This window comes from Lethenteron reissneri, chromosome 11 (genome assembly GCF_015708825.2).
Source record: "Lethenteron reissneri isolate LAM-NWPU_2019-01 chromosome 11, ASM1570882v1, whole genome shotgun sequence".
NCBI lineage: Eukaryota > Metazoa > Chordata > Hyperoartia > Petromyzontiformes > Petromyzontidae > Lethenteron > Lethenteron reissneri.
This window is the reverse complement of record NC_083789.1, coordinates 8,499,550-8,526,347: the sequence shown is the minus strand read 5'-3', so window position 1 is coordinate 8,526,347 and position 26,798 is coordinate 8,499,550. Positions and strand designations below refer to the sequence as shown.

General features: G+C 42.7%; 1 protein-coding gene across 23 annotated transcripts in view; it reads right to left on the bottom strand.

Moving 5' to 3' along the window:
- LOC133341416 (neurexin-1-like) overlaps positions 1–26,798 on the bottom strand; it is a 395,989-nt gene that overhangs the window by 324,311 nt on the left and 44,880 nt on the right. For 18 of the 23 annotated variants that reach the window (XR_009755044.1, XM_061550005.1, XM_061550006.1 and 15 more), the window contains 2 exons: positions 24,328–24,345; positions 19,657–19,686 (listed from right to left, as the gene is read on the bottom strand). The exons of the other annotated variants lie outside the window; for them this stretch is intronic. Coding sequence is in view for 17 of the 18 variants with exons in the window: in XM_061550005.1 (XP_061405989.1) it covers positions 19,657–19,686; positions 24,328–24,345 (48 nt within the window). In the remaining variant the exon portion in view is untranslated. The remainder of the gene's footprint in view (positions 1–19,656; positions 19,687–24,327; positions 24,346–26,798) is intronic. 23 annotated transcript variants of the gene reach the window in all.

The following is a 26,798-nucleotide window of genomic DNA, read 5'->3' as shown; positions in this document are numbered from 1 at the left end:
CTGGATAATGAAGGTTGGTGAAGTGGGGGAGCTATTCAGCTATCACTTGCTACTGATGTTAGCTGGGCCCGGGAACCAAACTCAGGTTGTCAAGCTCACGGCACAATATGTTGCCACTGCTCCCACGGACACCGCATAGACAGGCAATGGTTTCTGCCAGAAATGAGAAAGAAGTACCATCTGCTCATAATAGGACATTTAAGGCCCTGTGGTAGTATACCTAAGAGTGGGTCATAGCATGTGGGTATCGTAGAAAGAATAACAAATGTGAACAGTGCTCACAAACGAAATAATAATTATGAAAAAAAAACATTCATTGCATGGATCCAGGTCTGGCTTCAAAAACAGACTTCTGGTCTCATTTGGCTCATCGTAATGAGAAGCAACCATTGTCCATCCACTGCTAGATGAAGGCCTCACCATGCCATTGCCATCCCTCACCATCCTGCAATGTCACAATCCATCTCACTGTTGCACATCGACTAATCATATCGGTTCATCTCCACGGTGGCCATCATCTCAGTACTCTGTCTTCTCCTTTGGCTGGCGTTCCATCACCAGTCTTATCCATCAACCACCGTCCCCTCTAGTCATTGGTCAAGTATAAACCTGTTACTTCTCATGCGTTTGTTCCATTATCCGTTCAACTTTCTGTTCCCTTTGTTTAATTTCAAGGATGCATCTCTCATTTCTTTCGTCAGCATCATTGTTTCTGATCCATACATCACAGCTGGCAATATACGAAGATTAAACGCAATTTTTACCCTGGTCTCTTTTAAATAAAGATGTATGGCATTACGTGCTTAAATTAACACCATCAATCTATTTACACTTTTAACAGGTCTTACTTTACGGGATAGATATTGAATCACAATAAGGCTTTCACCTGGGCAAATCAAAACCTTAACACGATCAAACTAGCACCAATATTTGCCCCTGTCACGGTGCGTCTTTTGACACCAAGGGGATCAAACAAGCTGGGACTCGGAGGTACATCTCTCCAAGCAATTGCCGAGACCACAGAGCAGACAGCAATCTCCCACTGCCGGATCAAACCTCACAGAAGGAAGTTCATTAAATTTTTATTTAAAAAAAGAATAAGCACAAAAATTACCATGGGAGAAAAAAAACAAGAATTTGTTCAACACTGTGACTGTTCAACTTGAATAGGAATATGTCATATGAGCAGATGTAAACATCCAGTATAACACCAAAGGTAAATAATTTATATTTTTTGTCTGTGTCACAAAACGGATGACATGTAATCCTTGACTTAAAGCTATCGTGACTGCAGGAATTTATATTCTTGGGTCTTTCGGTAAAGTCACGTAGATAAGTTATTATTTTTGAACCTACGTGACTTTATCGAAAGACCCAAGAATATGTAATCCTTTTTTGGTTATCCGTAGCCCTCAACTGAACATTTCGATAATACGATCCGCTGGGGCTCAGACTCATAGTGGGCACAATACATTTGAATATATTGCATTAAATAGCATGCCATTCATTTTTTTTGCAAATTGCCTTTTTAGAAATGTTAATAAGAATGCTGCTTTTTTTTAAAACACCCCACTCATTTTGTTTAAATTAATTAACTTGTTTGCCAGCTTCATCACCACCTCAAACAGGTGCACAGCCATGTACATTCTACGATCAATGCAAACCCATTATTTAACCAGATGAGAACCCATATTACAATTAGATATGAATGTACCATAGTACATTCATATCTAATGACCTAATATATCACATTAAAACAATTACAGGCTATATTACGTAGAGGAAAGGTGCTTTGGATTTATATTAGCGGGAATGCTATTGTTACTCTTTTCACATGGGCACATTTAAATTGGAATAAGGTACTAGCTCTTCGCCAAAGTAAAGCAGCAAAAGGAGCTGCCCTTGGATTGATTGCTCATGGCGCTGCTGGAGGAGCGGCCTCCACACAGAGGGAACACGAGAGGAGCCCCTCGAGAGGGTGTTTGGCCTACTTCTCCACGTTGGTCAAACCTCTGCGACGCTGGTCACACATTACACCACGGGGCCTGCCAATCGACTAACTGTCCTAATCGAAGAACAGCAATATATTTCATATTTTGTGAAAGTATAAAAAACACTTCACGATTGGTAAATGTGTATTCTGCTTCTTATCCTGAGCACATGCTTTTTTCTGTTTTGCCAGTATGTCACGTTACTGTTTTTCAATGCGGCTAATGTGTGTTATTATTGTTGTTGTTAAATGTAGAGTTCAGTCCAACTCCAGCCACAGAAGATTAGGAAACATTTGTAAACGTGACAGAAAAGATAATTAGTACGGAAAAGTATCCAATATCATTACTTATCGTGTCTAATCTGCAATTTTAACTAGCGTGACAGGTTTTTAACGGAATCATCCATCAGATGCCAAAGTATGGGTTTATCAGCAGGCAAAAACCCGATATGCGGAGGAGAGAAATTTTAGTCGAGTCACGAAGGCTCCCGTAAACGCAGGAGCTATATAAATAATATTTAGGCCAAGGCGATTACTGCAGTACTGAGCGTTTTCCCCACCATTTTGTGACGGCACCATAGAGTTGTGAGCCGCGGAATTCCGGCAAGCTCCATTTACCCCGAATCATTTGGCATCACGACCAACGCCTTTGCAAGCGATACGGCCCCCCCCCCCCCCCAAGCTACAGTCGCGCGCATCAACCAAGCCTTTTCTCAACAAAATGGGTCCTTTTTCCCCCCCGCAAAAATGAATGTACGCGAGTGTGAATTGCCAATACTTTGAGCAAGAAAATAAATTACGTTCTTTCAACAACATTTTTTAATAGAACAATGACGCTTTCCCGCACCACGCTGTGCTCTGGTTGCAAATGAAATATGAAATAAGAATTATTATATACAGTTAACCATTACACCGGTCAAAACGATGATGCCAGAACCTTTAAATGAGTCGGAATTAACAAAAGTTGACAGAGGTGGCAATAGGTGCATAAACACAATGTGTGCTGCATATGGGCAAACACTACGACATGCTGATTTACCCCTTAGGCAGGTCACCACCACTTATACAATGTGGCTTGCAATGCCCATGTACTGCACATGCACGGCCCTTGTTTCAAACCACTGCTGGATGAGGGCCTGTCCCTACCGCGCTGATTGTGGGGGTTATTATTTGACCACACATCACCGTGCTGCTGGTCAGTGCGGCTTGATGAGGTCTGGAGGAGGATAGATGTTGTCGCGTAGTACAGTACAACAATGGACTTATCTGCTGAAGCCCCATTTTTGTCAATGTATTCCTGTGGCAGCCGACAACACCATTTGGTGGTCATTCATCAAAGCATCAACCAGCCCAACAGCCTGCTTAGCTTCTGAAATCTGATGAGATCGGGAGCATTCCAATTGTTTTGGCCAGAGGCAACTTGCAATATGCCTTTACAATTCCACAAAGTAATACTGTTAATAGGTTATGGCACTTCAGAAGGAAGTTATGCTATTAATCTCGGACATATGGTCCTTTGTCTTATCCTGGCTATCTGGGTTTTTTTTTCACTTTACACGGCAAAGTTAAAATTGATGAAAAGTTTTCAGAATGTGAACTGATAATTTGTCAATGAACTATCCGGCCAGCCAATAAAACAACTTGAGGAATCCATCAAATATGTAAGGTTAGGTTTCAAAAATTATCACGGGCAGCGGGGCTCGTGCAGAGGTAACACTTATGCCTTACAGATAGAGGTCCCTGGGTTCGACTTCCCAATTTGAGCGCATGCCTGTGTGGAGTTGCCATACTCTCTCCCTATCCTGCACCACTTTCCTCCAAGTTCTACAGTTTGCACACGAAAGCTAAACTTGTACAGCGTAACTTGGCCCAAAGGGTCCCAATGTTGAAAAAAATCCCCGTGAATTCACTCTAAATGAGATGACGAGTAGCAAAGATCTGGCTACCTACTGCAAAAAGTTGTGCAGGACCCTCCTGAAAAGGAGTGTCGAACCTCAGCGAGTCTTTCCTGAGGTTCATTCACATTGCACCCATCTGTCACCCTCATTCACCATCACACTCTACCTTATTCCTCCTTCCCTAACTCCTGCAACATCAGGTCCATTCCCAGCCCCTGTCCCGCCGTCTGTGCCGTCACCTCCCTCACTAACAGCCGTTCCACCCCAGCCGTTCCCCCACTTTTACCCCTTTGTGTATCTCCGTCGGTTTGCATTGTAAAGCGCCATGGAAAGGGCGCTTTATACATTCTAAATAGAATAGAATAATAAGTATTATCGTCTTCTTGGTTCTTTCGGTAAAATAATAAAAATAAAACATAATAAAATAATTCTCACGACGTTTCGGCCACAACGCAAGCAGCCGTCCTCAGGTGAAGAACAGGTCTGTAGGAAAGACAGCGTCTGAATGATTATTTTATTATGTTTTATTTTTATTATTTTATTCTTTCCCTTCTACGTGACTTTACCGAAAAAACCAAGAAGATGAATCCCTGCAGTCACGAAAGCTTTAAATCTAAATTTAAGTATTATCGTGATAAATCACAAAAGGAATGTTTTCAAATAGAATAAACCAGAGGTGGGACAAAGTCATTGTTATGCAAGTCCAAGTCGAGTCTGAAGTCATCAAATTCATGACTCGAGTCTGACTCGAGTCCAAGTCACATGACTCGAGTCCACACCTCAGAGGTGGGACAAAGTCATTGTTATGCAAGTCCAAGTCGAGTCTGAAGTCATCAAATTCATGACTCGAGTCTGACTCGAGTCCAAGTCACATGACTCGAGTCCACACCTCTGGAATAAACTCACCTTCATACTCATGCTCAAAGCATGGCATTTATCAAGAGCAATTAAACCCGTGCCTGGAATTTACACCGCATAGATTCAATGATTCACAACCTAAAGTTTACAAGCCTCGCATTTAACTAACATTATGCTGTCGTACTTGTCATATTTGGGCTTTTAACATCATCAAAAACGATTACGGTATTTTACGTAAAAAACATATTATAATCGTTTTTTTTTACATCTTTCAAATGTAATATGATGTACAGGAAATACAATAAATAATGTCCGTATTCGAGCGTAAGGGTCCTCTACTTCAAGGATTTGCTGCAGAAATACTAATTAAGAATCCAGCCACAACACAAGCTGTAATTGTCAGTGGAATGATGGATTTTTTAAATTCTCATCGACTACTTCTTTATTACTTGGGGGCCCTTTAAAACTGGCACAGTTGAGGCCCCCTACCAGCCACAACAAGCACGATGAGGATGATGATGCCAATAACTTTAGTAATAGGTTTTTACCCTTTCAACTGGTACAAAAACTGACACCTTTATACAAGGCATCATGTTTGCAATAACCACAACACAAGCAGTCAAAATGCAAGCAAAAAGAAACAACTCTGATAATAATAATGATATGCACTGTCCTTGAAGTTGATTGGTCCACACCCGAGACAGCTTTTCTTAGAGCCTAGTCTCCATTGGTGTTGGACCAGATGACGCCAAAAGGCGTACAACTCAAAGACAGCGCACCATCAGAGTATTGAGAGCTCGGGGTAAGCATTTACACTATGAGACATCTCCTTTACCAGTGTTTGCATTTTGACTGCTTGTGTTGTGGTTATTGCAAACATTATGCCTTGTATAAAGGTGTCAGTTTCTGTACCAGTTGAAAGGGTAAAAACCTATTACTATATTTTGCCACTGGTAAAGGAGATGTCTCATAGAGACAATAACTTTGTCGAGCCCTGCCCGTTGCCTCTCGTCCAGCATGATATGTGGAACAACAAAGCTGCGAGGTTTTATTTCACGACAATGTTTATGTGAATTAATTATCTGGGTAATCGAACGGCTCATTGGTAGCAGAATCGTTACTTAAATAATCGGATAGATAAGCCCTAATTTGGTCCTACAGAGGCCACCAGATGTGCAAGGCACCCAGTGAATTGGCTTCAAGATATTAGGAACGCAATGATTAATCGAATCTTACATTCATATTGATTCACGCAAGCGAAAATCTATTTTTTACATTTGTTTTCAAGTAATGGTAGAAGTTAAATGTGCAGCTCTAACAATACTATACGATCAAAGGCATATCATGTAAAGGAGATGCTATTCTTGGTTCTTATTGCGAAAATATTCATTGAACAGTGAACAGGAAAACGTCCCGAGGTGTCTTACACACACTGCATGTTTTGAAAATACTCAACATCACGAACCTGGTCAAGCAATTTCACCCCAATGTGACCCCGCAGACCATGCATCATACAACGGACCGTCAGCTCTTAGTGTTCGCATCTGTAACTGCTAAAAACATATAGAAATGCTGACCTTTTCTATTAAGCGCCTAAGCTATGCGCCTGCAGATGTAACTTTACTTTAATATTTTACCAAACTACAAACTTGAATAGAATAGTATGCCGTTTTAAATTCTGTTTTTAATTTGATTGATCAGTTCCAATTACATGTTCTGATATAAATGGCTCAGGAGTGTGGCTATTAATGTAAATAATGGAACAAAAACTGATAAGTGCACAAGGACTCATGAAGAGATACACGCCTGGCGTTACACTGGCATCACACTGAGAGACAGTTGGGTGAACACATGGATTAGAGAACATATGCAGCTTAATGTCTTGTGGTTGTTGTTGTTGTTGGTTTGTTTGACTTGCATCCCACTGGGATTTTTGCACACAGCGTTGGTGTACGGTGATTTGTTTCTGCAATATTTTGCTGTCTTTTCTTGGATTTTCTGTTTGCACTCAGTCACAGTCACTTTAAGATGTTTTTTGTTCATGTTTTTGTTTGTTGCGGTTGCACCCGATTCAAGAGCCGAATGGCTCACAGGGCTATACCTAATAAATGAACTTGAACTTGAAAACTGAAAGGTAAGTGGGCTTGGACTGGACACGTCGTGGCTAGAAGGGTCAAGAATGGTGATAGAGTGGCAGCCACGGGATGGAATGCATCCGAGAGGAAGTCCAACGTGGAGAAGATGGAGCCGAGCTAAAATCAGCTCGTTTCCAGGTGCTAAGTGGATTTTTTGTTACATCACAGAACCGAGAGATTTGGTGACTGCTTGGGGAGGCCTTCATCCAGCGGTGGATTGAGCAACGGTGATGGTGATGATGATATTCAATTCGGGTTACATTTTTTATTTGATTGATCAAGACTTCAGAGCGAAAGGTTATTCAAAAAGAAACACTGGCCTATGTGTTAATTTCAGAAGGATCAAATCTCTAGGGTTGATCATGTCTGTTAAATGTCAAGATAGCAAGGATCCCTAAGGTCAAATTATACAAGCCAGACGGAAATACACAAACAGTGCCGACCGCAGCACTGGTGATAAGACATTATTAAGACAGATATGAGAACACTATATTTGGGTTAAAGGAAACTTGTGAACACGAACATGGCTTTAGAGGTCTCCTTTGGCCCTTTAAGGGCCCTGATATTTGTTTTAGGACCCCTCTCAGAAAACGTTAAACATATATGCTACTAAATTTCGATTTAAAGCTGTGGTTTTCACACCTGATGATGATTGCTTGTGTTGCAATCGAAACGTCGTGAGAATTGTATTGTTTTATATTATTTTATTATTTCCCTTCTATGTGACTTTACCGAAAGAACCAGGAATATATATGCTACTAGTACTTAATATGAAACAATATCGTTGATTCCACCATGTAATGCTTAATGCAAGAATTAACAACATGTGTGTCAAGATAAACCCATGCACTGGATGGACCCTCCCTCGTATGGGTAAAAAAAATGCCAACCGACGTTTACCCATGTCAGCAAACTGGGGTATTAATGTGTCAAGACAGAGTGAAAAAAATACATAGGCTAGTAAAAACGAATGTTCAAAATGTCGACTTAGCCACAGCATTTGTAACCACCAAACCACAACCGCGCAGAAATGTCAATGTGTACTGCAGCTCACACATGATGCCCCTCCACGGAGGCACAGCCGAAATCGTAAATTGAGCAACCATAACAATTGTGACATTATCTTTGACCGAACTATGATTGTTAGAACACAAACGCATATCCTCTCTCGGCACCATCACCCACCACACATCGCATATTTAAGCTCCGCTGTCCTCTCCTATCTCGCCGGCCGTTTCGCCAGTGATGTACCACTCTCACTGACATGTCTAAATATTGACTGCTGCTCTGTTTAAACCTCCAGTTGCAAGGTCCTGCCATTAGAAACCTTGCATGATCACAAAGGCCTGCCTTTAAAAAAAAAGAAATGGCACAAACGTTTTCTCTCTCCTGACTGTTGAAAACACAAATGGGGACAATTTATGACACAAAGTGGCACATTTTCAAAAGGGACCTTGAGGGTGATATGGACGATGGTGGCATCGCTATCACGCCGTTGCAAAAATTGCGTCTAAAATGCAAGCGTATCTATTTAACTGTATAAAGATGGGCAGAAGCTCTGAAACATTTTGGTTGTTGTTGTTTATATTTCAGTGACATACTCGCAAAGCAACCTCCATTTCGGCAGAGAGCACAAACACATGCATAATGGGCCTGTAAGTAGAGGTCTGCATTTAGATGCAATTTTACCAAAGCGTGCTGCCTGCATCAATTGCAAACAAAACATAACCCAGTGTCACACATTGCAATCTGAATCGGAATGTTTCGATGTGTATTCCACACGTGCTAAAAGCTGATGTGCAAGGCAATTACTCGGACAAAAAAAACCGGACTCATTGCCACGTTAAAATCATTGTTATTATTATAATTGTAAAACATAATTATGAAGCAACTTCGTTATAATTGTGATGTACACTGGAAACAATTATAATTCTTAAATAGATTGTGAAGCATAGAGGCGCTGCAGTAAAATGCATGTGTTGAAGTAACATACTGAGATGGCACTTGAACGACGAGAGGCCAGACATCTTCTCATGGTAGTGAAGGCAATACAATTGAAATGTATGAAACATGCACGAAATATAGAAGCAGAGGGCCCAGGCTTCCTTCACAATTGCAGTTGCGGGTGCCCGAGATGTCAAACGTCAGAGGAGACATTTCAATAAGCATCACAAAATAAAAGCTCAAAGAAAATGTGGCGCTGCGATGGCCAAAGTGCATAAATAGCAAAATGTTAACACGTTCATCAACAGCACTTCTTCTCCACTACGAAGAAGGGCCATTTCCCGAAACGTCGCCTATAAAAAAATCAATCTATAGAGCAGTGCTGTAGCATTTAAAGGTAATGTGCAGTCGTTGCTGCCTACAGTAAGAAAAAGGGGGTATTGTGGCTATAACAGCCTCTGTACAGCTGGCACGCTCACATCGCATTTTACGCTGCAAATTCATGGAGCGTTAACTGCCATTTCCCATCAACACAGCCTCCTGGACTGCTCTCCGGTCGGTATAAAGCAAGAATTCATCACTTTGCGCCGCAGATGCGCTCACACTAGATGTAAATGAAGTGTAGTAATTACACTCATTTATTTATATAATAAATGAGAAGGCCGCAACTGTGCGCATATACTGCCATGTAACTCTGTGCGCCCAAAAGGCACATTAAAGTGAGTCTGGAAAAACCCATTGAGGATTTTACCCATGCATTGTCTAAGGCACTTAACCTTGAGAATATTAGTGTAATGGAAAAAAAAGTTCGACTTTAACCCAGAAGAAACCTTGATATTTTATTTTATTCCATTTAATATTGAATAAAATGGCTACTCTATCAGCATTTTTCACAAACAACAAAACAGATCACATTAGCCCACTCATCTATGTCCTAGTATATGCTTGTTGACAGGTTCTATCAGAGGGAGGGCTATTTTTTGGCAATTATTGTCCTTTAACATTTTATCGGTATTCCAGCATATGTGGAAATAAAATTATAATTCGATTTTTTTAACTCAAAAAGTCCTTAACGGAAAATATGAAAATGACATTTTATTCACACATACCACCCTATAATAATGTTTTACATACTATTAAATACACTTTAAAAATCTACATTCAAATACATAATTTTGGTATTAAATATGACATTCGGTCTCGTCATCCAAGAATCCATACTAGCTCCTAAACGGGAGACTGGGGAGAGACCTCTATCCAGTTAGTTGAGGATAGATCATGGCAGATTATTATTGTGTTTTGTTTGATCCAATTTAGTTCATACTCACCACCGGTTACAGTTTCTGGCAGTTTTTGAAATGTACAAACTATCTCACGTTAAAAGCACAAAAAACTCTATCCAATATGCATAATATGTAATTAAGTGTCTTTTCTTGATCGTAGCAAATCAGGATTACTGCCAGTTGCTTAGCATAACCTGAACTCTTAAGCAACTGCACACAAAAGCGACACAAAATTAGCATGTTAATATAACGAAAGCATATTTACGTTGAATATGTAATCACGCGATGCATTTGGCCAAGATGTGCGTCAGCTCTTCGCCAACCCGCACTGACCGGTGTGGTAAAGTATGGTCACATGATCAACACTGTGAGGGAAGGGGGGGGGGGCAACCTTTGACAGATTTGTGGATTGACAAGGGACTGAATGTTATTTAGGATATTGAGAGTGACTGCAATAAATTTGTATTCATAAAAATAATAGCTCCAACATGTTCGAACATTTACACTGATTAGTTTCTTGTTGTAAACAAATCATACGCCTACGTTGGCGTGATTGCACCATCACAAGTCTATTTCCGGTAATTAATAAGAGCTTTCTTTTGTGTTTACTGCAATCAGCATTGATGATGTGGGCCTCGCTAAGGAGTCTGAACTTACATAATAAAGTATTTTTCTTTCTAAAGTACACCCACTCAATGTTTTTATACCTATAAAATAAAAAAGGTCTGCATATTTTACGTTACACACTGAAAATTCTCACATCCAAAATAAAAATGCTTAATAAAAATACATATCCGTAGATTATTAATTGAGTGGATTATTTATTGCATACTATGTAAAATCTGAGAGCACTGTAAAAAAAGAAAATTAGATACTGGATCAGCCTAAAGATGAAAAAATGTACAAGGGCCGAGTAATACAAAATGGAAATCTATACAAAAATGTAATGTAATAGTATTTGAATTAAAACAAAAGACAAGGAGGAATACATTTACAAGAGACAAGTTCTAGAAAATGGAAAGTCCTGTATAGATCCATAATGGACGTTTTTTTGGGTTAGATCCCGTAAATATATAAATGTGTCGACCCGCCACCGGCAGACACAGCCAACTAGTAAGGGTTGTCCCGTAAACAGAACACGCCAATTCGTCACTAGTGTAGTCACGTGTGTAGCGCCAGTACCGAGAGAAGGGCGTTACTATACGTGGGGAGTCTCTCTCTAGCACTGAAATTAGTATGAAACGGAAGGGCCCCTAGGGGGCATTGTCCAGGTGACAGCGAGAGAGAGGTCGGGTGAGGACATAGTAGTCTGGGTGAACCCGAGAAGGCACGTGACTGGATGAGGTAGTCTCTGGGAATGAAATCCGCCAGCTACGTCTTCGGTCGTCTTCAGTCTTCGGGCTTCACACACGGCGTCGTAGACCAGGCAATGAGTTAGCTGACCTGGTCTGAGTATATAGTTATCCCGTTGAGTGGTTATGTAGTTACGCGTGATGGTTACCACCCTATATCGTTATCCCGTCAAGTGGTTATATGGTTACCGCGTTGTGTTGAGAATGAACGTGTTGCCTCCAAGTTCTAGTGTGTGCCTCTGTGGAACCCACTAAAACTGGCGTCAGAAGTGGTAAAAATAACTAAGTGATAGCCCAGGATAGGTGTAATGTTCATGAGAAGGAGATAACTCACCAAGACGTCTTTGAACGACAAAGACGACGAGGGGATCATTCCCCAGACAGCCCCAGTGATCGCAGCCCCGGAGAGAGGGTGCGAGGCGGTGCTGCAGGCAGAACAGCGGATCGACCATCACACCGCCCCTTTGCCATCGTCGAAGAAAGAGCGCCGGGTGCGCCGCTCTCGCCTCGCCGAGTTGCAGCAAACTGCGGCAGCGCTGATCGCCGAGCTCAACCTAGAGGCGCCGGCGGCAGAGCTTGGAGTGCTGGAGCCGCGAGACATCGACGCCGCTGCTGCTGCTTCCCGCACGCAGGAAAATTTGGGCGTGCAGCCTTCGCACGGGGTGGCTATTTTGGTGGTTGGGCAGGAAGAGGATCCCGCTAAATTGGAACTCCCGCCAAAAACGTCGCTTGAAGTCCCATCACTCAAGCGATGGCTCCCCTTTGTGAAGGAATTCTCTGCAGCGGGTGGCAATTTGGAAGAATTTGTCGCTGGCTCTCCGCTAATTGTAAGGGTAAATATGATTTTGGCCGCAAACTCTCTTACGTCACCACATCGATACGGGTGACGCCGCCCCCATTGGTAAGAATCCATACAGATAGAGCCCCAAAGAGAAGGACCATGTTCGTCAGGCGGTCGACGAGATGTTGGCCACTGATGTTATTTCTCCATCTAACAGTCCGTAGGGAGCTCCCATAGTCCTTGTCAAGAAACATGATGGGAGTTTGAGGTTTTGTGTTGACTTCCAAAAGTTAAATAAGATCTCTGTGGCTGACGCGCACCCACTCCCACGGATGGATGACTCGTTGGATGCTCTGTCAGGGGCATGTTTTTTTTAGACACTTGACTTGCTGTCGGGGTTCTGGCAGTTGCCTCTAGATGAGAGTTCTGAAACCCAAAACTGTGTTTTGCACACCGCAGGGGTTGTTTGAATTTAATCGGCTCCCGATGGGTCTTCACTCAGCTTCAGCATCGTTCCAATGGCTCATGGAGCTGGTGTTAGCAGGGCTCCAATGGGACTCCAGTTGATTTACTTGGATGACGTGATTGTTTTTGGCCGTAGATTCGAGGAGCATTTGCAACATTTACGAGCAGTCTTTCTTAAAATGTGGGCAGCGAACCTAAAATTCAAGCCGAAGAAATGTCATCTGTTGCAAAGGTCTGTTAGGTACCTGGGGCACATTGTCAGTGAGTCGGGGATAGCGACTGACCCAGATAAGACTCCATGCCTGCACACATGGCCGACCTCCAAGTCGGTGAGTTCACTTCTTACTATCACCATTTCATGCCCGGATTCACCACTATCGCAAAACCTCTCCACGTTCTTATGGTCAAGGGTCAAAAGTTTTGATGGGGGGAGGAGGAGGAGGCTGCATTTGTCGCGCCTCGGGATGGCCTGGTCAACGTGCCTCCCCTTCGATACCCCGATTTTTCATTGCCCTTTCTCCTGGACACAGACGCCAGTAACACCGGAATTGGCACCGTGTTATCCCAGGTTGTGAACGGGGTGTAGAGCATGGTCGCGTATGGAAGCAGGGTATTATCCCCAGCCGAGCAGCACTACTGCATGACGCGCCGAGAATTGCTGGCTATCGTGGTCTTCGTGCAACAGTATCGTCTGTACCTCTATGGCAGGAGCTTTGAGGGATGCACGGACCACGTGGCTCTCCAGTACGCGCTGCGTATCGAACAGCCATCCGGCCAGCTCTCCCACTGGCTTGAAGTTCTTCAGGACTACTCGTTTAAAGTTTCCTACCGGAAGAGTGCTCGACACATTAATGCTGATGCGCTGTCTCGATTCTCACCGAGTAATGGGTGTGATTGTCTTACGGGTACGGAGCGCTGCAAGCCGACTGACACGGGACTGTCTCCCTCTGTCGTGGCGTCAGCGGACATTGCACCCGCCGATAGCTCCGATGGTCCTCATGAATGTGATGCCCACCATCGGGCTGACACATGCTGAGTGGGGACGCCTCCAGGCAGAGGATGCCTCCTTGTTAAAGCTAAGGCTCCGGGTCAGGGACACTAAAGGAGTGGAGGATTGACGTGGGTTGGCCCCTATGATACTTAAAGGGAGATTGTTGATGCGCTGGGATGGTGTATTACGGTGCTACAGTATCATGGTTCCCACTGCCCTGAGGGGTAGAATCATGTGGGCTGTGCATGAACGACTAATGCACCTAGGTGTGCAGAAAACACTTGCAACCCTTAGACTCGATTTCTTCTGGCCTGGAATGTCACGTGTATAATGTACTCAAGGGTGTGTGCAATGCGCTCGCCGAAAACCCCCGCCGAGAATGTGCAGTCCGCCGTTGCAATTGATTGCTGTGTCACGGATAAACGAACTCGTAGAGCTCGACGTCCTTGGCCTGTTCCCGGCCACGCCATGAGGTAATACATATTTATTGGTGGGTGTAGAATATTTTTCTCGCTGGCCAATGGCCTGGCTGCTTCAAAACCAGTCGGCTACAGCTATTACTGAAGCATTCCTTCATGGCTATGTGTTGGATAGGTGGGTTCTGGAATGCCTCGTTACTGACAAAGGGAAAAAATGTCCATATAAATTGTTGAAGGAGGTGAGTGACTTATTGGGCACAAAAAAGCTGCTTACATCACCCTATCACCCCCAGATGGATGGAATGGTGGAACGGCTGCACAGGACCCTGACTTATATGTTGAGTCAGCAGGTCAACGAAGCCCAGTCTGACTGGGACTTGCACATTCCAGAGGTTCTCGCAGCCTACAGGATGGCGCTTCCACCAGATTCTCGCCATTTTTTATATACGGGAGGGAACACGATCCTCCAATCGATGTCCAACTAAACCCGAAGCCTACAAGGAAAAAGGTTGACATGCCTGGCCCAATGCGCCTTACCCTCCAGTGGGTGTCGAAAGCACGGGAGGCTTCCAGGCTAGAATTCGGCCTCGAGGCAGTCGGCTAATGAAAGGCTAAGGGGGCTCCGGGGAATAAATGGGCAGCATGTGACAGGACTTGGCTGCACTGTCCACAGGTACCGGTGGGTACATCCCCCAAACTGTACAAACCTTGGCGGGGTTTGGTCGACATAGTACAGGCCAACAAGCTACAGTGTGAACAGATACAGTTCAGCCACCGGCGTTGGTTTGTGCACCCATCATGACTTAAGCCATTTGTACCGCCTTGCGAGTTCCCTTCATCTCCATTACCCAAGGGCCGAGTGTCGGGTGTGTCCGATGAGCTGGGGCATGCATCCACTGAGGTCGTGTATCAGGGGAGTTCTGTCATTCCACCCACAGGATCGAAGCACCTGACATCTTCGACGTCGCCAGCTGCAGATTTCGGGGTGCGAAGCGTCCATCGCCCACCCGTTCTCCGCCCATCATTGTGAATCCGCGGTAGGCGCCGCGCCCGTTAGGCCATCTTCAAGTTCCCCCCGGGACCTCCAGGTAGCTCAGGCCCACCTCACCAGGAGGCCCGGCGACAAGGACTCATCCAAAGACTGCCTGGTCTGAATGATTCTCCTTCAGCATGCCATTCCCTTCTACTCCGTCTGCTGGTGGTCACACGCACGAGTCAGTTGGGTCATTGGCTGAACCTGGCTCTTCTTGTGCTCATGTGTGCTGAGACGCACATGTGAGTGGCATGGTGCTGTTGGGGGAGGGGAAACTGGCCATTGCTCGCATTTTTCTTCATCCCTCTCTTCCCTCGTCCTCTCCCTTTCTCGGGAATTGTACATAGTGTGTATGTTTCATGTATTTATTGTGCCGTCATCATTGTTCTACCTTTTGCGATACTTTAGTTTTTTTTAGGCACACTCCTGCGTTTTTTTTACGGGCGTTATTAGCCGGGACGGCTGTGTTTTACAAGGGGGGGGGGGGTGATGTAGTGGCGTGTATAGTGTCTCTGTGGTGTAGCACCAGTACCGAGAGAAGGGCGGTACTGTACATGGGGAGTCTCTCTCTAGCACCGGGATGAGTACGGAATGGAAGGGCCCCTTGGGGGCATATTCCGGGTGACAGCGAGAGAGAGAGAGAGGACGGGTGAGGACATGGTCGTCTGGGTGAACCAGATAAGGCACGTGACCAGATGAGGTAGTAATGAGGGCCAAAAAGGAGGTGAGAGGGACACGTGATGTGGGTCCCGAGTCTCCGAGAAGGATCTGGAAGAGGGGCGTGGCCAAGGTCAGAGCCTGGCCTCGCCACAGCCCATAAAGGCCGAGTCCCGAGAGTGATCTTGGCTGTTCGTCTCTGGGAATGGAATCTGCCAGCTACGTCTTCGGTTTTTGGGCTTCACGCATGGCATCGTGGACCAGGCAGGGAGTTAGCTGACCTGGTCCGAGTATATAGTTATCCCGTCGAGTGGTTATGTAGTTACGCGTGGTGGTTACCACCCTATATCGTTATCCCATCAAGTGGTTATTTGGTTACTCCGTTGTGTTACGAATAAACGTGTTGCCTCCAAGATCGAGTGTGCACCTCTGTGGAACCCACTACACTAGTACAGCACTAACCGGTGTGTTGGAGAGCCAAGCCACAACATTTACAATCTGAGTACGACCTCGATTATGGATGAGATTGGTCGCGAAAGCCTACGTGTTAAACTCCTGTGTAGATGTTATTCAAAGTAGCCGCGTTGAATGAGGCACAATTGTAGCAAACTTTGCGACCGACATTTTCATCACAGCAGGATCTAGTAGGGACGTAAATAAAGATCTCAGTCATCAACAGGCATGCCCAGAGGCATGAGAGTGGCCATCCAGTATTTAGAACAGCTGTAGAAAATTCTCACAAGATTTGGCCAAAAACGTTCTTCCCTCTATGCAGAGCCACAGTAAAATGGTATGTGTCGAGTCACCGAAGTGTTGCTGCAGTCTAACTTGGCTGGAGTCACCAAACCGCAATGCAGGATAATGTACCTTCTCTCGACTCTGAAATGCTAAATGCTTATTTGTACTTGCCGCGCGAAAAAAATCTCACAGCAAGAGACACACGTCACCGCTGTCTTTTCACCGCTGAATCAAAATCATCAGCTGCAGATTTGTTCTTTCAAAAACACAAGGGGGCCTTTTGATACTTAACCAAGGGCATTGATAACACCACGCCTGCGCAAATGACCAACACCGGGGAACGAGTATATGACTCACTCCCACAGATGTGCTATTTATGGTGAGAGTGAGAGCGTGTCAGTGGTTTGAATGCACCACCTGAGTAAATCTGCATGGTTAGCAGTCGAATGTAGTGCAGTGTGAAATACGTACCGACGTGAATATTGTAAGGCACCTTGGAGAAGAGCTACTTTGACGAAAGGCACGGTATGAATGAAATGTATATTTTTTTAAATTGACTTTTACGGCCCAAGGATATCACGTAAAATGTTGTAAAAGATGGCAGGTTTTTTTTTGCCACACTCATTGAATTTTCTCTTTTGTAAAAAAAGGAAGTCTACGAAAAATGGATGATAATAATAATATGTCATAATTAAGGCATTATATTTTCCGTGAATGATATGGAATATATTTCTGTGTGAAGATAAAATATCTATTAAGATAAAATTAGATTACACCCACATGCCAGCACATATTCTTATAACTGACAAGATATATAAAGGGCCTATTTGGTTGACTTGGGTTTGAATGCAATGGAGCAGCTGTCTGCTTTATAAGAGATACAAATCAATGATAAAAAACAGCATTTGTTTAATAATCGCGTGAAACAACTGAGTTGTTACATGTCGTGCTCATTGATGTCTAGACTCCAAAGACAACGAGCCTGAGCTGCACCATTTGCATGATGTGTTCACCACATGGCAGGAAACGCTTGTCTGCTACGAAAGGAATTTTTTTTAACTTAAAATGGACATCTCCTATGCGTAGATTAGCCAGAGATTAATTAATCTCGCAAGTGTTAAAAGTGGTCTTACATTACATATTTTTTCATGGGTGCTTTTACAAGGGTAATGTGAAGGCAATTATTTTTGATCATTTCATTTTGTAATTTCGCGAAACCTTACAGGTTAAATTACTCTTTAATTTAACTGCAGTGGCACAAGGTGAAGCTTTAGCAAAAAATGCATGTAGGTGTAACAATCCAATCTTCCCATCGCTCTCCTCTGGAACACTTTGAAAAGGCACATTTATTTGCTCATTATGTAACCATCAACGAAGACTTTGCGCAGCAATTATCGTGCAACCCAGACAGTCACACACTTAGAGCCATTTAGCCTCCCTAATCTAGCCATCACAATATACAATACCCGCAGTTGCATGAGGATAGTTGTGAGCCTACCAACGGAGTGCAGCGTTTACTTTTCACTTCATCATAAAGTTATTGGGACATAGTGAATTGGATTGACTGGGGCTACGATAATGAGAGGTAAAGGTGCAACCCAGCAATTGCTTGTTCAAGCCACTGCTGGCAGAAGGGCTTCCAATAGACCCTTTAGAGGGCATATTTTCCTGTTCCTCCAAGTTGGCTGGGAAAGGACCCACACTCTGCCCTACCACCTGACCTATTTACACCGCTGGGTAAACAGACGCGGGGGGGGGGGGGGGAGTTAAGAAACCTGCACCGTTTTTTTTACTGCTGAACTGGAAGATCGAATTGAACTGGTGACCTCTGGATTGCAAATGCAGTTGTGCGAACCAATACACCACAGCAGCAGTCCATTAAAAATATCAGTAATAATAAACTTCTGTCCCTTGTCGATCCCACTGTGGCCTCCCCATGTCATGTCGGTCAGTGCAGATTGGTGAAGGCTGTTGTGTAGCCCAGGACCAGTTCAGATATATCTCGCCACTGATGTTAGCCAGGTTAAGGAATACAACTCAGCTGAGCGTGCTCAGATGGGCAGTGAATAAACCACCGCAGCACTGTTCCATCGCGAAGAAATAACGACAGAATACCTTCATAGTGTGCAGTTGAATAAATCAAAACCAGGAAAAGTAATGTTCATTGTACATTACAATACATGGATGCACCTAAAGCAGACGCTTTAACTTTTCCATGTATGCAGTTGGCCAAGCTAAAGAGCTCCGTGCACTTTAAGCGATATTTTAACAACAACAATTATAACATGAACGATAACACAGGGACACATGCTGTATGTGGATTCCGTTAAAAAAAGATGGGAGTAAATGTCTATTTTTTCCTCCCGCTTACCGCTACTCACACGGGAACACCCTGAGGCCAAGAGACACCAATACGCCAGCACAATATTTCTCCACTGCCACCACCGCTTGTGCCCTCACAGAACTGTTCAATCATCTAATTTCTAACCAACAATGCCACAGATGCACTGGGAAGTTTATCAAACAACTTATTTTCAGTCGACTGTCCTCTGCATTATTCAGGAAGATTTATATCAGTGTGCTTATTGGGATCCAAGTATTTGCCCCACTGTTGGCTAATGCTGTAAATCTTCACATCCAATAAAAGAAAAAAAGTGTATCAGTTTAACAGAACAATAACCAGAGGTGACATAACAATATATCTCACATAAATTGTGAGCACCTTACACAATTGTGATTCTGAGTCACACAGACATTATTTTGTACATTTGAAAGCCATATAACAAAACAAATACTGTTCGCCAAAGTATGAATGAATGTGTTAAACAACATGGTAAATATATTACACTATCAAAAAATGTGCGCGCCAGCCAATGTACGGAAAAGGATGAAATGAACATAGCAAAGCCAGGAAGGGGAAATAATTGAAAGGCGCATTTTAGGTATAGCATTGCAAAGGATTAGTACAATTAAGCACATCTTAGATATTACAGAGGTGCAGATGTTGTTGCAGCCGTTGACTTCTCTAGGCTATAGCTGGTAAAAAAAAAGGGCATGGCTTTGTTAAGCGTGCAAGGTCAAGTGGTGAGAAAAGAAGAAGAAATATCCATACCTTGATCACCAAGCATCAAGTGTGAGAAGCCTTGGGTAAGAAACAGCACAGGAGTTGTACGTTTACAGGCAGGTTCTCTCAACACATGTACAGGTCGTGCACAGGTTGATCACATTGCAACATAGATGCCCATTACTTTTGCCTTTATGTTCCATGATAATACGTTATTTTACTCAGTACAAGGGCTTCCTACCTTGGCCAAATGAAACAACAAGAAATACGGTGAGCTTAAAATTGTTGTGTGTTTTTTTTTTTTCCCTGGCAATTTTTGCTAAACACGAGCCATCGGCTACATTTTCAACTTTAGAATGTTTTTTTATTCCCTGATGGAATTTTAGATGAAAGTGGGACTTGAGCCACCCATATATTGCATTATAATAATAATAATAATACCCAGTGGTCCCTCGGTTAACGCTATTAATACGTTCCAACAAAAACAATCTTTAATTATCGTTAATCGAATATAGGAAATATATGTTAAAGGCTTAATTTGTTCCAAGACGATCGGAAGTTGACCTAAAAACATGCTGACACTATTTAAACAAATAAACGTTATAAGAACATATTGCAGCATTGAAATGTATAGAAACATGGATAAATAATTATTAAATGGAGCATTAAAAGATGCATACATATCCAGCTGCTCTCAAAACGCTCACAAAAGGGCGTCGCCGATTGGCTGAGGTCTGAGCGCTCCGGTTGGTCCAAAATTGGTGGCCGCGTGACATCGTAAACACGTCGTTAACTGAAAAAGTATCGTTAATAGAAACAATGGGACCCTATGGGTGGCGGTTTGTCAACCGAAATATCGTTAATCGATGGCATCATAAACGGACGGACCACTGTACCCTGCTGTTTAAAGCCACTGCTAGATAGGGACCTCTCAATACCATGCCAGACATCGGAGTTGATTGGCTATATTAATAAAAGTAAAATAAAATTAAAATAAAAATCACGACGTTTCGGAGGCAACACACTTGATACAGCTATCGTGCTGTGACGGTTCCACCTGAAGACGGAAGCTTGTGTTGCCTCCGAAACGTCGTGATTTTTATTTAATTTTATTTTACTTTTATTAATTTTAATTTTTACCTACGTGACTTTACCGAAACAACCTAAAAATATGAATCCTAGCAGTCACGAAAACTTTAAATCTAGAATTCATTGACCATACTTGACCACGCTGGTCGTTGCAGATTGGTGAAGTGGGGTGCCCAGGATTGGTTTAGCAAATCACTCGCCAGCCATGGCTGCGAATCGAACCCGGGTGACATGGTTCATGGTGCAGTGCGCTGACCACCGCGCAACCGATACATTGGGGTGACGTTACAAAACATTTATTGCTATTCACCTTGCACGGAATGAGATCAGATGATGGCACAGGTGCGGCGACTGTACTATATGCAGCAGTGGGAGGGCAGTTCTATACATTTAGCACACCTTACAATTTGAAAATCATCCTAATAAATAATACATATGGGATATCATTGAGAATGTAATTATCTGTATTTTGGAAAACATGGCGTATTTGTACAAGAAGCCAATGGCAGGAGGCATACATGAAAAAGAGAGGACCACTGCTATCCCACAGTGGAATAAAAGGTCAGTTCTTATCAAGACAGCGATACAAGTTATTTTGATTTGAATTACAGGTATGATCGGTTGATATACTATGCCCAGGTAAAAATCCACTTAATTCTTATGGAAACAATTAAATAAGTGGAAATGTAGTCCAACGGAGATAATTGCTTAGTGACCTATTTTTTATTGCGTTAATTAATTTCTCAAATTTTTTAGATGTGATAAAATATGCAAATCACATTTAAAAATAAGCACACACACAAAACATGCAGCTATTTATCAATTAACCATAACATAAATCTAATTTCATCGAACGCACAAATAAGAATTTTATAATGTGAAAAAAAGTGGCCAACAACATTTGCATCACATGTATGTTTCTCGAGAAAATAATTACACAGCAACAAATAAATGAAATAGGTGTGGGATGTGAGCATTCTATCTATAATAGCAATTTTTCTTTTTAAAGAATTCCACCGAATGTGATTCATGTATCTGGCGGTGGCCTTAATGTGTTGAAATTATGATCACGTGTACCGCGGTAATGAATTGAGAGACAAATATTATCGGTCGAAGCGTATGAGCATTATAACTTTGGCATCGTGGCACTGCAGGCCTTTCGCGAGAAAAATACGTGGTCAGCGCGCCATTCTTTTTCACCCATCTTATGATCGACCTACGGTAAGTAACTGTCAGACTAATGCACCTGCCATTACTGGGTATAAAAAAAACAACAACAACAACACAGGACATAAAAGACAAAGTGGGCCTGCATTCAATTTAGGTAATTCCTCGAGGAGGAGGAGGCTAACAATAGCAAGCTACCCCCTGTGCGACTGCCTTGAGCAAAGATTATCTCCTTCCCTGCTGCATCGTGTGGAGAAAGGAAGGACCCGAAACACTCCCATCGCCACGGGAGAAAATGGCTACAGGCAGCCAGGTCCCTTTAAACGATTCGCACAACCGCAAACCTATTTTGCATATTACACGTAAATTGTTGCGTTGCTGAAATTGCAGCGGCAAAGCGTGGCGCCTTGTTCCCTTTGTCTTCGGCAAGCCTCTCAATTTGCACGCGGTTCACCTACACCGCAGTGCACTGTGCCACAATTCTGCGACTCCAGCAGTGGGACACCTCTTGTGCTTGATTACTGGAGCCGCGGCCGAGCGCCATGATCACAAAAGCGCAACAGCAACAACAGCAACAACAACAAAAAGCCAAGGCGTTTATATGCGGGACATTTGATTTTGTGCCGCAGCTCGTGACGTAGCGATTTAAACGCACGTCACTCGGGCACCCTTGCCCGGTATGCACGCGCAGCAATCTGGATGACCTTCCGTTTTCCTTTCATCGGGTGTGTGCGGCAGAATAATGTTCAAAATACAATGAGAAATAGTCGTGATTTTTTTTTGTTGCCTCCCTATTTTGCATTGGGGGTTTTTTTTTTTCGTCCCAAAATTGCGCTGTGAAATTTGTCTGCTACAAATGTGCCAACCGTGGCTTCGCCTAGAATTTAGCCGGCATCTGGAAAGTGTTAGCATGAAATGGTATTTCACGCCCAGATTGTGAAAATTCGCAAACTTTTGCCACGACAAAGACCATTAACATTCACCCCGCATAATTTATAGATATTCCTCAGAATTGTGGAATATTCTCAAGTTCAACAAAATATTAATGGTGTGTTTGGCAATGTGCGATTGTCATTTAGTCCAAAGCGTTTTAACATGACTTAAATTATCATAAATTATACTGCAATTAGTTATGTTTGCAATTAAAACAAGGCATGTTTTCTCACAATAGAAAATAGAAATGGCGCTCCTTTTTAATGCAATTTAATATTAAAGTACAATTTCTATGCTTTAACCAATTCTATACGAATACATTAATTAGTCCTAAATTAATCAGCACATAGAACCCCCAGTCGCTTGCCTGCCTACCTTGGTATGCAAAAGCACTGAACTAATGAATATGTGTGTTTGCCAATTCACATATAATTAATTGGAGAACATTATTTTCTGCTAATTAGGGACGTTCACACATATTAGGGACTGCACAGGCCCTCGGCAAAGTGGCAATTGATTATCTGATACAATTTGAATTACTGTCCAATCTGATTGAGTACATTTTTAAAAAAATATTTGCAGAATATATGCCATATGTTTTTCATATGAGTGGCTGAGCATCAGATGACAAATACTTAATTTTGGACTGCTGGTTAAACCAGGGTGGGAATTTATTTAATATGCCCTTTTACTTTATAATAATAATACAAACTTCAACATGTGCAAATGCAGTGCGATGCATGTTATATATAAGCATACTATCTAAATCATGAATTCCATTTATACAAGTAATAGAAAATAATGTAACATACTGTATTTAATATGATATAGGCCAAAAGTCGGGGTGTAGATATAATATGGTGCAACGGTTGACTGGACAGATATTGGAATGACACAAAACCTTAGCGGATAATAAAATAACATGATTTCAGAATTATGAATTTGCCTCAGTTGTTTTCAAAATAAAGTAGCATATTATGGGGTGATTTTTTTTTACTATACATCGGTCAAAATGACAACATCTTGCAGACATCTCGACGATAATTTACGTGGAAATATATTCAGGATTAGGCAATTATCACTCAATTAAATATGATGACTAAGAAAGATTTACTGCAACAAAGGCAATCTCTCAGCACACATGAAGGGCATCTGCGCGCATTCATTCCCCTCCCCCAACACTCAAAGATACACTCCCAATGTAATTAATGAATTAATGACTGTATTAATTGAAGTTATTTATCATTTCGCACACTGGAAGTGCAAGCAGATAATAATACTAATAAGCATTCTGTCGACAAGCTGTTAGAATTGCTGTTTGGATTTGCATTTAGACCTTCCACCTTCTCCATTGGCAAAGCATCGCAAGCATTTACCCGATCACGCCTCACGCATTCCGCGCGAGTGATTTTCCTTTTAATTGAAGAATTGGTTATAACTCAGACGTGACCTCGTCGTCGTTACACGCTGCATTTTATATACAGACGTTCAAATGTGACCGGGCATTTCAAGGAATAAATATCCACCCACCTCTTTCAAATCTGACATCTGGCAGCAGAGAAAGATAGAGATAAAGGAACAGTCAGGCACAGATTCAGCACGAGCTGCAAAGCACAGGACATTGAGCTGAGAAAGGAACAGAAATCACAGATTGAATAGATTAGAACAAGCAAAATGTTGCAAGAAAGTTTGTGACTGTCAAATATTCCAGTGTACATTTTATAATAAAAATAATAATAATATACTGCGCTGGATCAAACCATTGTCGCATGAAGGCATCCCAAATGTCACATTGATTGCAGGGTTCTTTGACCATAGTTCACCACACCGGTCAGCGTGGGGGTTGATTAATTAGACGGGAGGTGGGGTATCCCAGGACCGGTTCGGATATCACTCGCCACTGATGTTAACTGTGGCTCGTATTAAACTCGTGTCACGTGGTTTACGGCTCAGCGCACAAACGACTGCTACTATGTTCCACCACCATACCGTTAGATATTATTAAATCTCGTGGTGTGAAAATGTCAACTCTTATGGATTATAACTGACAAGATTATCTAATTTAGGGCATATGCAGATATATGAATTATTATTTTGAAAATCAAATCCACTTAATATCATGGAGCATCCAAAGCATTGTTGTTTATTTTTGTTACGGCACAGTAGTTTATCGTGTCGACGTAGGTTCACGGACTTTCAAAAGAATATTTAGTACAAACTGTCAAGTAACGTCCTGTCAGATATTTTATTTGTAGGATTCCAATGGCAGATTGTAGGTTGATATAGTGTCAAGCTGTCAGAAAAAAATCAACAGCCGTACTAAACAGCGGTATGTTTTCAGTTCCTGTCCATATAAAAATAAACTATACTTTCCCCATGTCTCCTTTGTACAAAAAAAATGTAAGTGATAATCCTACTCAATGAGCATTGAGGTAGTACTCATTTCCCTCTGAGTCAGTGGTGGGAATTCAACATTCCTATGACAGGGCCCCGTCTACCCACATGATAAGTCGACCCATCGCACAACCACTGTTGTCTTCCCCACAAAGTGGTAATCATTTGATCAACCCCACAGTTATGAGTGGCTGTGTTAACCCCCACCAGGATTTGAACTCGCAACATTCCCATTACGAGCCACTCACCCGATTGCTATGCAAAGTTAAGCCCACCGTATAGCCTTAACAGACTCTAGGGGCAAGTGCTGTTAGCTAGTAGCACCCATGAAGGCCGACAGGGCACACGAGAGGTTTGGTTGCCAACACCACGCCCGGCCATCTTGGTCTCCACAGTGGCCATGTTTAATACACAACCACACCAGGTAATAATTTTAGGCTGAGTCGACCTAGGGGAGGCCCAGGACCGGTTCAGATCATCGTCACTGGTGTTGGCCACGAGCAGGAATCGAACTCAGGTTGCCGGGTTCGAAGCGCGGCGTGCTATACTACCGCTCCTCTATGCACACACACACATACCTATATCTGTACGACTATACTCTCTCATACATGAACAGACGCTACCATTATCCCCCCTCCCCACTCAAATGGACCCCTTCAGCTCCCACACTCCATACTGTCATCGTCTTCACTCCCTCGAGCTAATCACCTGTCATAAATACAAGCCAATTCGTGCATGAAACCCTGACGTATTTGCAAATACAATGTCTCCGTTTCCCGAGCATCATAGTAAACTACGTTGGGGAGCGTCGCTACCAGGAGGATGAGTTTCAATTAACCGCATTTTCTCGTTTTGGCAGACACATAATGGAAAGGACATACTTCATTAGGACGAATTTTCACAAGAAACACGAGCAGATTATTCCAACATTTTTCAATCTGCATCTGTGATATTTGTATGGTATTGTTTTGTCACCATGGTGAACATTATCTGATGATATTTTCAATATCATACCAAAATTCGCATGCCCGTCAATGTTGTGTTTTATTTTATTTTATGGTTGTTGCCCGCCTGGTTTAGAATGTTTTTGTTATGTTGAGACATGATCATATGCTGATGTCCCATAGCGTCGAAGAACAGAAAAAGGAACCAAGGTAATCTGTATCAAATGTATCCTTTTCACATCTTCATAAAATACTTACAACAAAGTCGGCTTCGTTATTTTTAACATCGTGTACAAAATAATGATACTCTTTGCAAGACGCTAATTACAATCTCAAATGAATCCACAGCCATTTATGCTTCACTGCCCGAGCGAGGGCAAATCTGAGAGCCACCGTATTATTTACCGTGAGCAAAAAGGGGCCCCACAGACTCGGGCCATATTCATGACGTCTAAAAAAATATTCCTTTGTTTAAAATTAACATGCGTGGACACCTTGAATGCGCCTTCTGCTTGCTGGGTATTTCAATGCCTAACCGCACCCCCCCCCCCCCCCCGTCGCTCCTCCTTCTCCCCAATTCTCGCAGCACCAGCATAGCATCTCCTCCATATTACTCCCTGCAGTCAATTAACGTATAGTCGAGAAATAATTAACACTGAAATA